This window comes from Puma concolor, chromosome B1 (genome assembly GCF_028749965.1).
Source record: "Puma concolor isolate L17-30 chromosome B1, mPumCon1.1.hap2, whole genome shotgun sequence".
NCBI lineage: Eukaryota > Metazoa > Chordata > Mammalia > Carnivora > Felidae > Puma > Puma concolor.
The window spans coordinates 196,620,356-196,638,221 of record NC_141670.1 but is presented as its reverse complement, the minus strand read 5'-3'; the positions used below and the strand labels follow the sequence as shown (position 1 = coordinate 196,638,221).

Here is a 17,866-nt window from a genome sequence, read left to right as displayed (position 1 = left end):
TTGATTGTTTTCCTTCCATATCTACCCTTTTTTATGCCAGCCTTTGGTCTTTATTGTCCTTATATTTAGTTAATGATTCTTATTATTATAACATCTTTTAGTTCCTCCTTTCCGTTATTTTTCTCTGTTTTGTTTCTCAGATATCCACGCTTTACTATTACAGTGTCTCCTCTGTCCATCCTTCCTGATCCACTCATTTCTAACCACTTTAACCACATTTGCTGTAAGTCTTCCTAAAGCACCAGAAAAGTTATCTTGCTTGAGCCCCTATATCCAGTTTTTTGTTTTAATCACCCGCTAAATAAAACATCTCCTTTAACTCGACATTCAAGGCTAAGTATTCTGGCTAGCCTCAAAACTGTTTTCTTGCCTTTACTCTCCTTATATCCAACATGTAGTAGTCAACCATGACTACTCTCTGTTTCTTAAATAAATTCACATTTTCCTCCTTTGTCCAGTGTGTCTCCTTCCACTTGGAAAATTTACTCAAAACCATGTTCTAACAAATATTTCAACTTAGAAGTATCTTACCCAATCTAATGCATGCACTCAGTAAATACCACTATCTTTCCCTTTTTACCACAGTTCCTATCCAGTTTCATTTAAGGATTTTAGAAATTATCCAGTTATTAGCCAGGTTACTCCTTCCTCCAGCAAACTTCCTCTGAAGTACTTTGAAGCTTTCTTATGACTATGTGCCATAGTTATACGTATAGATCTTATCTTTTCTAACTGTACATCCCCTGAGAGCAGGGGGCTATATTTTATTAGGTCATTTAATTTTTTGATCCCCATGGAGTCTAGCATCAGGATTGCTGCGCAGTAGAGGGTTGTACAGGATGTGCCCTATATAAAGGGTCACCTCTGAAGGGTGGGCTCAGATGAGGACCAAAGTCCTAGAGGGGATGCCTTTTTCTGTTTTGCACATGTGCAGAAACCCTGTCTACCCTCTTACATAATTGTCACATGTGTGACCAATTAACCTTATATGCAAGTCTTCCGTGTTGCCTTTGTCCTTACCGTAGTCTGCAAGTGGCTTTTTATTATGTCTTATCTATTTAGTCTGTGCCATTTCCCTTCTGCCACCAATTTCTCAAAGGTTTCTCCTATTACACATCCAGTTTAACCATCCCCATACCTCAGATTCTTGCTGCTTTCCATAAATAATTGAAGTGATCTAGTGTTTGCAGTATAATTGTTGTCATATGACTATGTTTATTTCTAAGTCATTCTTCAGACTGCTTCTCTTTTGAATCCAGGTAATTAAAACCTTAAACAATCTGAATTTCCCTTATTTTTTTTTTATGCCTATGTCACCTTCATTGTTTAAGCCTTTGAATTTGTCATTCCTATCTTTATGCTTGACTTTGTCATGTCTTTAAGATTCAAGTTATATTTGTTCTTATATTTTAGGTCGTTCTTCCCTCTTTCCAATAGATGATGGTCTGCTTGATGATGGCCATAATGATCAAGTTGGGGTTTTAAATTCTCCCACATGCTATTCTGCTCATCAAAATGGAGAACGAATAGAACGCTTCTCTCGAAAAGTTTTTGTTGGTGGTCTTCCTCCAGATATTGATGAAGGTAGGGTGATGATTTGAGTTTAAAACAAACAAACAGCTAAAATATAATGTGAATGGAGGTATACAATTTTTTTGCCTCTAGAGATTTTCATTCAGAATGGACATCCATTTCTATTTTAATATTTTATCACCTGTTGAAATGTTAAATCGGTAATTGGACAGTTTCAAGTTTTTTTCTTTATATGTTAAAATGCATATGGTTACTGTGAACATTTTTTTGTAAATAAGATGGTCATACAAAAATCTTTTCTTACAAAATTTAAAACCTGCTACATTACCATAATACAACACACACGAAATAAAGGTAACCAGCCATGAAACTCTCCCTGCAGTTCATGATAGTCAAAAGTTTAATTCCTTTAAGGATAAGTAGGCTTTTAGAAGCAGGTAAGAAAGAGGCAGTAAAACCCCAAAGGGTAATGGAAACAGCATAAACAGGAAATTCAGGTTATACAAAGGCATGTATAAACGTGTAAAAAATATTCATGTGTAATAATAATAAAAGAAAATAATTCAGGGTAAAGATTTAAAAGTACTGAAACTGTCTTAATGTTTGTAAGGTTGTGGGAAATCTGCCACTCTTAGTAACAACTAATAGGATATTGCTACACTTTGAGACATTTTTCAGTTATGATTCAAATATCCACAAACTTATTCTAAGGACTCATTAGTATAATAAGGTTTTCATGTGATGAAATAACCTAGACCATATCATTGGTTTTGACCTAGGTGTGTTTCAGCGAAACTACCTGACATGTGTCAGACCTTAGTATATTTTATGAGTATGATAACTTTATATGTCTTATTTGCACAGAACTTTTCCCTATAAAATTTTACTTATTAAGCAGTAACAATCTCTTTATTTAATTTGATATACTGTTGGCGTGTTTTTCAAGGCAGTAATACTTACGGTTTGGTGTACTAAAATCCGTTAGTATCCATACAGTGTTATATAAAATTTTAAAACTCACACTGAATTGGCTGCTCTGGCCAATGTGCTGCTTAAAATTGAATTTATTTTGACTAAAGTAGCTATTTAGTTCATATATCCTTTTAGTAAGGCTATTAGACATGTTTTGAGTTTTCATATTCTAGTTTATCTTAGGCTACTTGGTACTTTTAAACATTAAATCTTTAACTTATACAGGAATTTTTTTTTAGAATGAACCATTAAAACTAATTCCTAATACATATTATTATACTTTTTTAGATGAAATAACTGCTAGCTTCAGAAGATTTGGGCCTTTGGTAGTAGATTGGCCTCATAAAGCAGAAAGCAAGTCCTATTTTCCACCAAAAGGTAAGAGTTTTTATTGTTGATATTTTCTAGGGAATCAGTTTTATGAGAGCAAATAAGATACTGTCAATTACTTTGTGTTTTCTTGTAGAATTGCATATCATCACACCTTTATATAAAACTAATAGAGTAATTTGTGAAGGCTGGTAATGTGTCAAAGTGAGGAAGAATGGTCCTTGTGACTATCCTCATTTCCTTTAAGGCAATCAGGAATCATAAGGCACTTGTGCTGTTATAAAAGATATGATGATTTGACAATGATTTCAGACTCAAACCAGCATTGAGTAATTTCTCCGTCTGAAGCATCCTTCTAAGTAACTTGGGCACAGACATATAAAAAAGTGTCCCTCTACACAGTGAAATTGAGATCTGTGTGAAGTGAGAAAAAATGTGTATAAACACATGAGTAGTATAAATATTGCAACATTTACTCAGGTGTTCCAAATAATAGCAGATAACAACAGAGCGATACTTAACTCTGTGGGTGAATTTAACAAGAGGAGAAAGTGTCTGGTCCAAAAACCCCATTATATGAAGAGAATACCTAGTTGTGTTAGTGACTTACTGCTAGGATACTACTGCGACCTGTCAGCGTAGCACAAGAGTCACAAATTACACTATCATTCATGAGCGAAGCAAAGCCACTGTCAGGGGAGAGAGGAAGTATCTCCCTGCCCATGATGAGCAGGGAGGTGAGGGGAGAGAATTTAACATGAATACAGTCAGGTTGTTGATGGCAGATTCTCTGAAGTGAATAAAATGAAAGGGGGAGGTTGAGAAACTGAGATTTTTCTTTGAACATCGTTGAAATATAATTTAGAAGGAAAAAAAAACACTCACTCATGACTGAATGAATTTTCAAGTCTGGAAAGAGACTCCAGTAAACCTGCTAAATGGTCTGATTTTGGGTCTGAGAAAGAATAGTTACTGGCATACAAAAACTAGTTAAAGATTTCTGAATGAATTATATGGGCCATCTCCACTTTTTGTCATTGAGAATTCTAGAACCTCCATTACTAGTTCATGTAGATTTTTAGAGAAATGAAATCATTCATGTGATTCTTGTTTTACACCTTAAGATCTTAAGGAATCAAGAGTATCTTTTGAGCAGGATTCTGAGTCCCAGGCCTCTATAAAAATCTGATTAAAGCTATGTACCTTTTTCCATGTAACCCTAAGGTTTCACCCAATTGTGGAGTTTACTGGACTTGGAGGCCCTGATACTTGGTTTAGAGAGAAAATTCGCTCCATATAGATGTAGACGTTCATTTGTTAGCTGAGTTTTAATCTATTGTTGTCCATTGTTTTACTCCCTTGTCCTTTTATAAAGCTTATTGAGTGTTCAGTAAAAATGCCAGTTAGTTTCTGATGTTCCCGCTCAAGTTACCACTACGGTGGCCTACTTCAGGAATGTGACTAGTCTGTCCATACCTCTGGCTGTCTCCAGTTTTTCTCCCACAGTACAGCTAGAGTAATCTCTCTGAAAATTCACCTGATAGTGCTATTCCCCTGACCCTCTACTTAAAACCCTTCAGTGGTTTCTTTTATTGTTAGAATAAAGGCAAAAATGCATTTGCCCTGCCCAGCCTCCCTATCTCTCTGGTTTCTTCTGCTGTTGCTTCTGGCTGCCTTCTGGTTCCAAAAACTGGCCTTGCTCTTTCCTACCTCAGGGCCCTTACGTATGGTGTTGTCTCTCCCCGAAGGTTCTTCTCATGGGTCTTTATCTACATATCCCCTGCTTATTTCAGTTTAAATATTTGTTGCTCACAGGAAACTTTCAGGACCGACCTAACGGTTCACATCCTCTTGTTTTAGGTTCTCCTAGCACTGTTCAGCCCTTTCATAGCACTGGTCACAACTGCAATGTTAGATCTTTATAATTCTACAAATCTTTGACAATTTTATTAATATCCAGTTCTTGCCTTAGTCTATAGGACTATGCCTTTACTCATCTTTCTATTCTTGGTAATTCACAGAATGATAATTGACTAACAAATGATATAAACAACAATAAATACCATAGAATAGAGAGATTCCTTTGACCTGAAATAGGTAGTTAAGACCTCACTGAGAAGTTTTGAACAAAATCTAAAGGGTACTGTGCAATTTAGATAGACATCAAGAAGTTGAACAGAGTTCCAGGAAAGAATTGAAATACAGTTTTAGAAAGGAAGGAGAATTGGTTTGTGTGGAGACAGGTGTCCATTTTTTGCCTGAGTTTTTTTCATATAATAGGATGGTGGACTCGAAGCCTGGAAAGATGCGTTGGCACAAATTTAATCAAACACAATGGTTGCTGTCTTTGTTGCTCTTGTCATTGTCATTGTGGTTTTTGTGGTGATGGTTAGTTTATTTTCTGAAACTGGAAAGCAAACAACACAAAACTCACAAAAGTAGCACTGGCAAATCATAGTTTTTTTGGTACAACTATAGTTAATTGTCATCGCCAAAGGCCAGTGTTCCCAAGCCTTGTTCTCTCAAGCAGTGTGGTCATTGTTGTAATTCATTTTCCGTGGTTTGGAAAACACTGGTATGAAAGCATCCAGTTAGTGAAGCTGCCTTGTGATTAAGGCAGTGCCATGAGCCCTTGGATACCGAGCCACACATGTACATGTGTTTTCTTTACAGTGAATGAGGCTCCCCCTATGTGGGTATCAATTCGCTGTATAGTATGTGTTTGGTAAGAGTATTTTAATACTAAATGGCTTGCCTTAGCTAGATCATAATTTACCTGCCACACTGCCTAATTAGTTTTGTGATACAAAACGTTTCGTCCCTAATAATCACACAAATAATTAAGCAATATTAAGAACACTGAATATAAAGTATTACTTTAAAACCAAGTAAAATGAAAATATTAGTATCAAAAATTAGTATCACAAATCTTAATGTTAAAAATACTAAATTTAGGGGCGCCTGGGTGGTGCAGTCGGTTAAGCGTCCGACTTCAGCCAGGTCACGATCTCGCGGTCCGTGAGTTCGAGCCCCGCGTCAGGCTCTGGGCTGATGGCTCGGAGCCTGGAGCCTGTTTCCGATTCTGTGTCTCCCTCTCTCTCTGCCCCTCCCCCGTTCATGCTCTGTCTCTCTCTGTCCCAAAAATAAATAAACGTTGAAAAAAAAAAATTAAAAAAAAAAAATACTAAATTTAAAATATGATTTTAGTAAATTGGTCGTATAACCTATCAGTTATTACAGAAGTTATAACTCTCAAATCCTTAGCTTGTATCAAAATTAAAGCCTTCACCAGTATGCATTTTTTATTTTTTTAGGCATATTTAAATTATTTCTAGCAATTGAAAAGGTCTAAGATGTGTTTTTTAATCTTGTATAATCATACCTTTGGAAGTTTCTATTTGCATAGGTTAGTTTGATGGCTTTATTTATGCAATCAGGTATTATAATTTTATTAAAATAAAGCACTTTTGTGTCACAATCGACCTTTGTGGCAGTTACAGCCATTGTTAGCAATAAAGCTGTGTGTTTAGATTTCAACATAAAACATGACCTCACACTTACCATTCATTGCATGATGGAACAGATGTGCATGGCCTGCTCGACTTCTTCATAATGGAACCAGATTACAGTTCTCCAGGTTTGTTTGCATAGAAATCTTGCCAAGGCAAAGGGATATTTTTTGGTCATTTAGTTCTCAGCTTCTAGGAATAATCGTGTAATGGTGAACTTGCAGTGTAAACTTTGGTACCTTCTTTTTATAATGAAGTCTATTCTGCTTAAAGATTGACCACTGGTTATCACAAAGAGAGGAGGAAGGGCATATTTCCCAAAGGTACAGAAACTAAGCAAGAGCTTGGATCCAAAGTCCAAACATAGTCTCCAGACTATGTGAAAGGAGTGTTCCGCTGCTTATCCAACTTGAGGCTTGATTTGAAAGTTCTAACCCACGCTGAAGGAACCCGTTTCATTCCAACCTCCTTAAGGTAGTTTTCTTAGTATCATTTTGAAGTTGTCTTGCTGTGGACTTTTCTCCTCCTCATGGAAATTCTTGGGCCTTTCCAAGTATGCTCTAGTCCCAAGTATGTGCCAGAACATGTCTTACCCTGAGGGCATTTATAGGAATCTTCAGCTTCTAACGTTAGTGTGTTAATCTTGCCAAGTTCTTTTCTTTTTTAATTTTTTAATGTTTTATTTTTGAGAGAGAGACCGATCATAAGTGGGGGATGGGCAGAGAGAGAGGGAGACACAAAATCCAAAGCAGGCTCCAGGCTCTGAGCTGTCGGCACAGAGCCTGACTTGGGCCTTGAACCCACGAACTGTGAGATCATGACCTGAGCCAATGTTGGACACTTAAGTGACTGAGCCACCCAGGCCCCCCAACCTTGCCAAGTTCTTTAAGAAGACAGTATCATGGGAGATCTTAGGGGCTCTCCCAGGTTTAAAATTACTCCACCAGCTACTTGCTTATGTGACTGACTTTGGGCAAGTAATTTAGACTTGTTATGAGAATCATATGACATAATTTATGTAAAGCTCTTAGCACAATATTGAATAGCACATACTCTATAGAAGATAGCTAATTAATGAGTATCTGTTTTGTGTGTATTCCATAGGATGATAATCATGTTCTCCTTTGGAAAGTGTAATGGTTCTAGTTCTATTTGACAGTTAACTTTTTTCTTTTCTAATAGCATGTATTTTGTAAATAGTACTGAAGTTTGGGGTGAAATCACTTACCTTCACATAATTGCCTTATTTTTAATGGTTATTACAGGCTATGCATTCCTTCTCTTTCAAGAAGAGAGCTCAGTTCAGGCACTAATTGATGCTTGTATTGAAGAGGATGGAAAACTCTATCTCTGTGTTTCCAGCCCCACCATCAAGGACAAACCAGTAAGTAAATACTACTTGAACTTTAGGCTACAAATGCAAGTTTACCAAAAACTGTTCTGAGACCATTGTTAGTGATAGAAAAAATTAAAAAAGAAAAAAAGAAATTAAAAAGAAAGTTAAACTGCCATATTAAGAGTTCAGTTTTTAAAAATTTGGATAATTTTCAGTATCTAGGTTAAAAAAATAATTTGTTTTGAAATCCAACTATCCAAACTTTTGAAAACTGAAAGGACCACTGTTAATTGGCACAAAGCAGCATAAGCTATCAAGGGAATAAGACCCATTGCAGTAATGTAATTTTCTTCATAGGTTCAGATCCGCCCTTGGAATTTAAGTGACAGTGATTTTGTGATGGATGGTTCTCAGCCTTTGGATCCTCGAAAAACAATTTTTGTTGGAGGTGTTCCTAGGCCATTAAGGGCTGGTAAGTAGAATGTTAACAAATGTGGCTTCTTTAAAAAAAAAAAAAAAATTAAATATTAATTCAGTAAACATCTGGGAGCTGTTGTCCCTATTGGGTGGGCAGGGGCAGATTCCTCATGTTCCAGTAGTTGTTCACTACAGAATCCTGAGAAGCATTCTTGAAACCATCGAGTCACTGGAGAAGTGGACATTCATCTATCAATATTATAATAGTTAACTCCAAGCAGACTCTATAAGCAGAATCCAAATACTTCTGACTTCTTAAATATAATTCTCTAAGATAGAAGGATTTGGGCTGTGTTTGTTTTATGTGGGTTGATTCAGATATCTGAAGAAGAAATACGGGATTTTTTTTTAAATAGTGCTTTGATAAGTAATAAATTTCTGCTCATCAATAACCAGGAACCATTTACCAGACGATGCCATATAGGAACATAATTTATAGACCTAAATACCCACTGTGCAAGCATGTTCTGTGATTCCGTGTGCCTGTGAGTGTGTTAGTGCCTTCCACCACTGGAAAACATCCTCTTCCAGTATAGGAGATGCATGTTAAAAGAACCATTCATACATGTAAACTTATAGAACATAACTGCTACAAAGAAAGACCACAGAGAATAAAAGAGCATATAGCCCAGGAATGTGGTGCCATCTGATCTTTAAGACACACTTGAATTTTAGCTGACCTACAAGAACAGAAGGAGAAGAGTTGGGGTGGCAGAAGGGTTTTGAGAACTGTGTTTCACACAAAGGGAACAGCATATTCAAAGATTGTTAGTGGAGGGAAGCAGAATGTGTTGGAGGAACTGAAAGAAGGCCAGAGTGGGTGACTAAGGGTATAAGGAGGGAGGGGAAAGGCACAAAAAGGCATTGAAAATGTGAATGAGAGTCAGGTCATATAAGTTTAATAAGCTGATTAGGCATTTACCCTCAAAGCCAAGGGAAAACAGTGAAGAGTTTTAGATAAGTGTAGCTAGCGACACATTTAGGGGGCAGCTGAGTTGGGAGTAGATACAGGTAGACCATGTTAGCAGCCTATCTTTGCGGGACAGGAGACAGATAATGGGAGCTTGGATTGGAGGTGGCAGTGGTGAGAGAGCAGAATGAATGCATGTTCCTGTTCATTTGTGAGGTAAACACAAAGACTGACTTTCAGCTTTCAGTCTTCAGCTACTACATAGATAGTGAGATACAGGACCCTAAGAAGGAAGATTGTGGTCTTGGTTTTGAAGGCAAGTTTCTGGTACCCTGTAGAGCTAAGTAGAAATTTCAGTTCAGCCATTTGTATCTGGTATCTTCTTTAAAAGAATCCCCCTTGCTACTGTTTTGAAAATAAATTTTGAGGGGCCCTGCTGCTGTTTTGACTGTAAATCAAAAGCAAAGAGATAAGGCTATTGCCACAATCCAGAGGAAAAATAATAATAGCTTGGAACAGGATGTTAGGAATGGAGGTGAGGAGATTGGATTTTAGATATGTCTTGAAAATCAGGTTCTTAGGATTGCATGTACAGTGGGGGGGAAAAGAAAATATGATGAAACCAAGGCTCTTGGCAGCTTCATCTTTCATATTAGTTACCAACTGAGTCAGCAAAACCTCATTAGAGCAGATTTAATGGGACGATGGAATATTAGGAGTGCCATTTTGAACATACTATGTGATAAGGTCTGTTAAATGTCAATATGCAATATCCATCATTGCATAGATGAGTTTGGAGTCCAGAGAAGAGGCCTGGGCTGGAGACAGGAATTTAGGAGCTGGAAACAAGTAGATGGTATTTAAAGCCATGACATGGGATGAAGCCACCAAAGCCACAAGTGTAGAGAGAAACCCACACACTGGAACTTAGGGTACTCTGACATTGAAAAGTCAAGGAGTGGAGGAAGAACCAGCAAGAAAGACTAAGAAGGAATTACAGTGAGGTCATAGGAAAATTAGTGGAATAATGTGTCTTGGAAGCCAGATGGAGAAAGTATTTCAAGGAAAAGGAAGAGATTAACTAGGTTCAGTGCTGCTGATTGACCATTGTATTCGGCAATGGCATGAGAAATTAAAATGGAGTCATAGGGTGAAAGTCAAGCTATAAAGGGTTGAACGAGGAATGGGAAGACAGGGATTGGGTAGTATAAGAAAAAAAAAATTAGTAATTTGGCTATAAAGGGGAACATAGAAATTAAGCAGTCACTGAGGGAGAAAAATAGAGTTAAGAGATTTTTTTTTTTTTTTTTTTAAGATGGGGAATAAGCCAGTATAGATGAAAAACTGGTGATACACTAAGGAGAGAAGAGAATTGCCAGGTGACTCTGTAGTGATAGCAGGTTGGGTCCAATATGCAGGTGAAAGGATTGGATTTAGAAAACAGCATGAAACTATCCTGTTGACTTTTCCTTTTTAAGAAAGACTTAAATATTTTTGATTTACTGTGTTGTCTCACCTTTGATGGGAACTTCTTTTTCTTTTCAAGTGGAACTTGCTATGATCATGGACCGGCTGTATGGTGGAGTTTGTTATGCAGGAATCGATACAGATCCTGAGCTAAAATACCCAAAAGGTGCTGGTCGAGTTGCTTTCTCCAATCAGCAGAGCTATATTGCTGCCATCAGTGCTCGGTTCGTTCAACTTCAGCATGGGGATATTGATAAACGCGTAAGTTACCTATTGGGAAATCATTTGACAACATCCTCTAATGTGCTGAGTCAGTAATATAATTCAGACACTTTATTTTTTTATACTTTTTTTTTTTTTTTTAACTCTTAGAGTTAAAAGAGTATTATATCAAAATATCCCTGCAGTGCCTGGGTGGCTCAGTCAGTTAAGCGTCTGACTTTGGCTCAGGTCATGATCTCACAGTTCAGGGGTTTAAGCCTGCATCAGGCTCTGTGCTTACAGCCTGGAGCCTGCTTCGGATTCTGTCTCCCTCCCTCTCTTTGCCCCTTCCCTGGTCATGTTCTGTCTCTCTCTTTTTCTCTCTGTCTCTGTCTCTCTCTCTCTCTCTGTCTCAAAAATAAACATTAAAAAAAATTTTTTTAATATATCCCTGAAATGTAAAATTATTGAACATACTTTGAACTTTAGATACAATATTCAAAATATAAATGTCATTGTAAAAGCATGTCAAGTTTTGTTGTTGTTTTTGTTTTTGTTTTTTGTTTTTTATCCACCAGTGAAGTCTTAATATCCTTCTTACCATGGAGGCAGAGCTTGTTTTAAGAGCTTGTACCCTGAAGCCAGACTGCCCGGGTTCCGGTTTCTACCATGTGCTCTGTAATCCTCAAGAAATTAACCCTCAGTGTGCCTTCTTTCCCTCACTTATCAGATAGAAAGCACTATTGGTATCATCGTGTCTCTTTCACAGTTATTTTGAGGATTGAGTGAGTTCACAGATGCAGGAGCACTTAGAGTTTGGCACTGAGTGTTATTTAAGTGTTTTTATTTTTTATTGATCATAAAATTTAAAATAAAAATACACTCTGTGTATTTCCCTTAATATACACAATAATAAACCTACAAATAAACTAAACCTACAAAATAATTATCCTAAGGGCGCCCAGGTGTCTCAGTCTGGGCGTCTGACTCCTGATTTCACCTCAGGTCTTGATTTCACGGTTCATTGGTTCTAGCCACATGTCGCATGTCGAGTTCTTTGCTGACAGTGCAGGGCCTGCTTGGGATTCTCTCTCTCTCTCTCTCTCTCTCTCTCTCTCAAAATAAATAAATAAACTTTAAAAAGCTTCTCCTAAACTTTAAAACATTCACTCTTTAATAGCATTGTTTAGATCATCATAATAAGAACTTTTTAGGAGGTCCTATGAATGGTAACTAACAGCCAGCCCATTGAATAATTGCTAAGTGATAGCACTGATTACCATCCAAAATAGGGGAAAGGAGTGACCGAAACTCAATTGTTCACTTACAAATCTGTTTCATACTAAAATCTATTCATAGTTCCTGTATATAGCTAAGCGGTATTCCTAAACAATCATGGTTGCTTTGTAGTACAGATGAGGTATACTAAGAATATGAGATAAGTTAACTTTTATGTCCAAAGTGGTAGATATAACTTGAGTGCATATTTATTATCCCAGTGTAACAGTTTCTTGAAGTTTCTTCTCCAAAGCTGTCTGTATATAAAAAGACTATTTTGGAGGCAGGGGAGCTGGTTAAGGAATATGGATTGACTAGACCATGGACTCTAAAGGTAGTCATCAATTTAATTACCAATTACCAATTTCTAAATTACCATTTAGAAAAAAAAAAAAGTACAGCATAGTTTCAGTTCATACATGCAGAGGTTTTTGGTTTGGTTTGTTTTTTTGCACTGTTACTTAAAATGTTGCAAAAAAATAAATAAGTGGAGGGTCTCTGTTTTAATTCCAACATGCACAAAAATTGGTTGAACTGGAGTCCCTCTAACCCAGTGGTTTTCACCCTCAGCTGCACGTTAAAGTCCCCTGGGAACTCAGAAAAATCTTGACATCTGGGTCCTCCCTCCACCCCAATTCTGTTGTAATTGGTGGGGGCAGCAGGAATTTATAAAGCTCCCAAGTGATTCCAGTGTGCATCGGTGCTTGAGACCACCTATCTAGTCTAACCTTGACTTTTGCAGAGAAGCGACCCTATTGACTGAGGAAGTTACTTACATTGTATGTAATTGTAGTTATTTAACATGCAGAAGCACAGGGAAAATTGGTGGAGGGTCAAACCTCATTTTTCTTTGTTTCCAAAATGATAGTGAAGGATCAATTATTTGGGGAAGAGTATTGATTCTTAAAGAGCAACTGAAAACACATACATGCCATCTTAAAAAGGATGAAATGTTTATTTTTTAAGGTATGTGTTACTAAGGTATATTTTGAATTCTTTTTGAAATAATTTGAGGGGTGCGTGGCTGACTCAGTAAGTAGAGTATGCGACTCTTAATCTCAGGTTGTGAGAACTCAATATTGGGTGTAGAGAGTACTTAAAAAATTAAATCTTAAAAAAAAAAAAAAAGAATTTGAGCCTTAAGAATTCTGTAAGTCACCTGTATTTATAAAAAAAAATATATTAAACCATTAACCTTTATGCCTTTCATGTCTCTACTATGAATATAGTTATGAAACCATAAAAACAGATTAATTTTACATTTATAACTGATAACCCAAAGATTTGGAGAAGATTAAAATTGTTTATTCAGAAAATACAATAGTTTATTCAGGCTACTTTTTTGGCTCAGGAGCACATCGGGGTTTAATGCCTATCTCCTCAATTGCTAGGAAACACAGTCACCACAAAGGTGTAATTCATTATAATTTTTGTATGTTACTCCATGAGTAATATCATTCACTGTGCCTTCTGGTACTTACTGAAGGGAGTTGTGTTACGCCTCAAGTTGGATAACTAAATATTATTTCATTAGTTATGACAAAGTATTACAGATAGGTTCTTCTGAAGTAAAATAAGGAAAAGCATCATAATAGAAAATAAAAATAAGTACAGAACTGATGAAACTCAGATTCCTCACATATGCAAGAGATTAATTTTTAGAGATTATTCGTCAAAAATAAGGTTTGATTATACTCCAAAATCATAAATTTGAAATCAAATTTTCTATTTTTGAAGTCTGTGATTTTGAAAGTGAGTAGATTGGCTTCATGAAATAATATCTAGAATTTTAAAACATAAATAACTGAAATCATTGCGTTTTCATATTTTATTCAGCAGTTTTACATTAAGTAACTCCTGAGCACCAGGCATTTTATGAGGTATTATGGAAATGAAGTAAACCACACAGATACTCTGTCTTTAATTAGCTTAAAATCTTATGGTAAAAGCAAGAGATAAAATCATGAGAGAGAAACTTAGCACACATAAGTGTACCACATTTACTCAAATATAGTTTCTACTTTGTGCTAGAGATTCTGCTAGGTCCTGGGAATTAAGAAGTGAGCAGATGCTTTCCCTGTGCCCATTTTGTTTATCATCTAGTAAAATGAAATCCAGTAAGTCTCTTGCTACTTTGAGATATTCTTTGATAATTTAATTATAGTTATAATATTGTATCATATAAGAATAGTGTTATAACTGTATACACATAAAAATATTATAATGATGATAATGAATCAAAAATGGCAGCCTGGCAATCAAGATAGAATTCATAAAGGAAAAAAGTTGAAACATAAAGATTGAGCATAAAAATTTTTAAATTTGTGTCAAAGATCTTTTTAAAAACCAAAGGCCAATGGAAAAAAGGTTTAAAATCTTTAACTGGCAATGAGTAATTATTAAAAAAAAAAAAAAACCCTCCAGCAGGAAGATATGCAAAAGATACAGACAGTGCAGAAAAGCAAAATGTTCAATGTACATAAAAGATGTTTATCCAGCCCTAGTCCATGAAATGCAAATATAAACAACTTAATTCCATTACCTTTCTTTCAGATGTTTGTTTTACAGTTCTTGTCATCAACTTTTAGATTTTTTTCCTGTTTGTTGTTGCTGTTGTTACAAATAATGCTTCAGAAAATACCCTTATAGGGGTATCAGGGTGGCTCAGTCGGTTAAGTGTCCGACTCTTGGTTCAGCTCAGGTCATGATCTCAGTTCATGGGACTGAGCCCCACATTGGACTCTGCACTGACAACACAGAGCCCGCTTGGGATTCTCTGTTTCTCTGCCCCTCCCCCATTCACATGTGTGTGCACACACACTCCCTATCTCAAACATTTTTTTAAAAAGAAGATACTAGGGGCGCCTCGGTGGCTCAGTCGGTTAAGTGTCCGACTTCAGCTCAGGTCATGAGCCGGTTCAAGAGTTCCAGCCTCACGTCCGGCTCTGTAATGACAGCTCAGAGCCTGGAACCTGCTTCCGATTCTGTGTCTCCCTCTCTCTCTCTGCCCCTCCCCTGCTTGCACTCTCTTACTCAAAAATTAACAAACATTAAAAAAAAATTGTTTTAAATAAATAAAAGAAAATATCCTTACATATTCATTTTCTGCATACATGCAAGTATTCATACGTTCAGAATAGAAATTGTCGGGTTGTTATTTTATACCTTGGGCAAGCACTACTTTACCTCTAACCAAGCCACTTAAACACTCAGTTTTCCCCTCCCGTCCCCAGGAGAGGCTGAGGTCTGAGGCTGCCGGGCACAGTCCAGACGAAGATGGTAGCCCTCCACTGGGAAGGTTATTACAGCAGGCAGCACTGGCTTACAGAGTCTGCTGTGTGCCAGGCTCTGTCCTGAATGCTTTTTTACCTGCATAATCTAATCCTCACAACTCTGTGAAGCAGGTGCTAGTATGCTCACTTGACACACCTGGAAACTGAGCTTTAAGAGACTTAGCGCCCCGAGGTGAGTAGAGTCTGAGGTCTTCTCCTGAGTCAGGCCTTCTCAGTGGGCCTTTGATTTTATATCTTAGAAACTCACTGACGTCTAGACACGCCCGTAACAAGATTATCCACAGTTCTGGTCTGTGTGTGTGCCAAGGAGGCACCAGCAGGGTACAGACGGAAGTGCTGCGCTGCCCGGCGGCCGTGGGGTTGGGCCGGCTCTCGGGTGGTATCGGAATGAAGGGGAAGGTGGGAAAACCACTCGTCTCCATGCCCTTCTCTTTCTCACTCACAGTCACCGCCCCCCCCCCCAGAATATTAACACGCTCTTAAAGGTGGCACTTCACCAAAGGTGAGGGTAGAATGTTAGATTTACAGGATTAGCTGTCTTTGAAAAACATAGTAAACACCACTCAGTTTATAGTCCTCTGAAGAAAACATCAAAATAAAATAAAGTTACCCAAACTAAAACCAAGTGCTTGTTTAATCACGTGGTCATTTATGAACATGAAACGTCTTGTAAAAAGATGATTAGTGCAAGAACAGAGTGGCCTCACTGTTGTTGGTTTTGTTTCGCTTTGTATTTACCTACTACATGGGAAAGCTCTTTCCCTGGGAAGCTGCCTACTTCCTCGAGGTTAAATGCGGGTCCCGTTCTTGAGAACACTGAACATTTTAAATTCGCTACAGCGGTTTCTGAAGCAGCCTTCGTGAGACCTCTTTTGCCCTCTCGTTCCAGGTGGAGGTGAAGCCATATGTGCTAGATGACCAGATGTGTGATGAATGCCAGGGCGCGCGCTGCGGTGGAAAATTTGCTCCCTTTTTCTGTGCCAATGTCACTTGCCTGCAGTATTACTGTGAGTTTTGTTGGGCAAATATCCACTCTCGCGCAGGACGTGAGTTCCATAAGCCATTGGTAAAGGAAGGTGCTGATCGCCCACGTCAGATCCACTTCCGCTGGAACTGAGACTAGCACACCGGCCTCCGTGTGACACGGAAAGAAAGGGTGCATGTGGCTTACTGTGTCTGAAGACGCGACACGCGGAAGAAATAAGTGCATTCTTCTGCTTTCCCCCCAGCTACCAGTACATGCATCTTTATCAGCAGCCAAAACACTACAAGCCTCTTGTTTTTCACCAAAACCCTACATCTCAGGCTTACTAATTTTTGTGATATTTTCATGTTAAAATAAAATGTTTTTTTGTATTTTCTCCAAGTTATTTTTATATGTAAAGTTAAAATTAGATATGAGAATGTTTTGCGTAGGGGCAAACAGTCTGCTGCTATATAGTGGGTGAAGCGTGCACTTATTTCTAAACGTGGGTTTTTAACTTCAAGATCTGCCCCAGTAATTTACCAAAGGTAGCAAAATAATAGTGGAGATGGAATATGTCTGCTACAAATGCTTATTTTTATTGTTGCTATTTTCAGTGTATACATAAACTAAAAATTAGGGTTGGTTTTTTTGCTCTCCATTTTGACTTGCAAGAAATAATACCTCAAGATAATCTGATTTATTAGCTATTTTTAAACATTTTTAATCACAAGCTGTATTAGCTTTGCTGCTATATAGGTGTTATGTGTAAATGCCACCTATTAATACGGGATTGAAAACGTTAGAGACACTGCATTGCAGATAAAATGCAGGCAGCACAATATGGCCTAAACTGCCATAGTTTTAGAATGTGAAAAAAAAAAAATGCATGTTTACTTACCTGTATACACCTTATGCATGCACTAGAGTTATTAACTAACAAGAGGTGAGGTATTGCAAATGTTCAAAAAAGCTCTCTTGAATCTAGGTAGCATGAACAAATTATAAAATTTGTTTAAAAAAAGCAAACTTGCATGCATTATTGTGACTTCAAGTTAAAAAAAATTGTCCTACATGTGTACAATATGCAAATTAGTTTTAGATTAGAGAGTGCAGCCATTTTGTGATCTGGTCGGTAGTGGAATTCGATTTTATGCAGACTGGATGTAATATTTGTAATCCCTGTGCAATTTTGTGATGTGCGGTTCTAATTCATGTGCAGTGATAATAGTATAGGTAAAAGATTGAGAGAAGAAAAATACTAGAATTTTAAAGAAGGTTGATTTTAGCCCCTTTGATAGTTCATGGTTAAGACATCCTTTATAAACCAAAGATGGCCAGCACACTGCTAACCAGTCACCAAATGTAAGACCCACAGGAAGCCCATATTAAACAAATGAACTTTATAGAAGAGTGCAAAACTTTAGTAAACCTAAGTAAAGTCAAAATGGAGATGGGGAAATATACAGATGGCTAGTTGCATAAAATTTAATTTTACCTTAAAGACAATGGTGAAATCTGGCTTAAACTTGCTTACACGTTTGACCTATGTATATTGGGGTCTTCTGTCTAAACTGGGGTCACTGTTGCATGGAA

At 37.3% G+C, this 17,866-nt stretch overlaps 1 protein-coding gene across 10 annotated transcripts in view; it reads left to right on the top strand.

The window, feature by feature from the left end:
• The window catches only part of CPEB2 (cytoplasmic polyadenylation element binding protein 2), a 73,311-nt gene that overhangs the window by 53,077 nt on the left and 2,368 nt on the right, over nucleotides 1-17,866 (top strand). For 6 of the 10 annotated variants that reach the window (XM_086705426.1, XM_086705429.1, XM_086705427.1 and 3 more), the window contains 6 exons: nucleotides 1,414-1,584; nucleotides 2,794-2,883; nucleotides 7,610-7,728; nucleotides 8,038-8,152; nucleotides 10,614-10,795; nucleotides 16,196-17,866. The exon at nucleotides 16,196-17,866 is cut by the window's right edge and continues 2,368 nt beyond it. In XM_086705426.1, the coding sequence (XP_086561552.1) occupies nucleotides 1,414-1,584; nucleotides 2,794-2,883; nucleotides 7,610-7,728; nucleotides 8,038-8,152; nucleotides 10,614-10,795; nucleotides 16,196-16,423 (905 nt within the window). In that variant the 3' untranslated portion in view covers nucleotides 16,424-17,866. Of the gene's footprint in view, nucleotides 1-1,413; nucleotides 1,585-2,793; nucleotides 2,884-6,418; nucleotides 6,473-7,609; nucleotides 7,729-8,037; nucleotides 8,153-10,613; nucleotides 10,796-16,195 lie in introns of all 10 variants that reach the window. The other 4 variants (XM_086705425.1, XM_086705424.1, XM_086705421.1 and 1 more) reach the window with 1 other exon arrangement.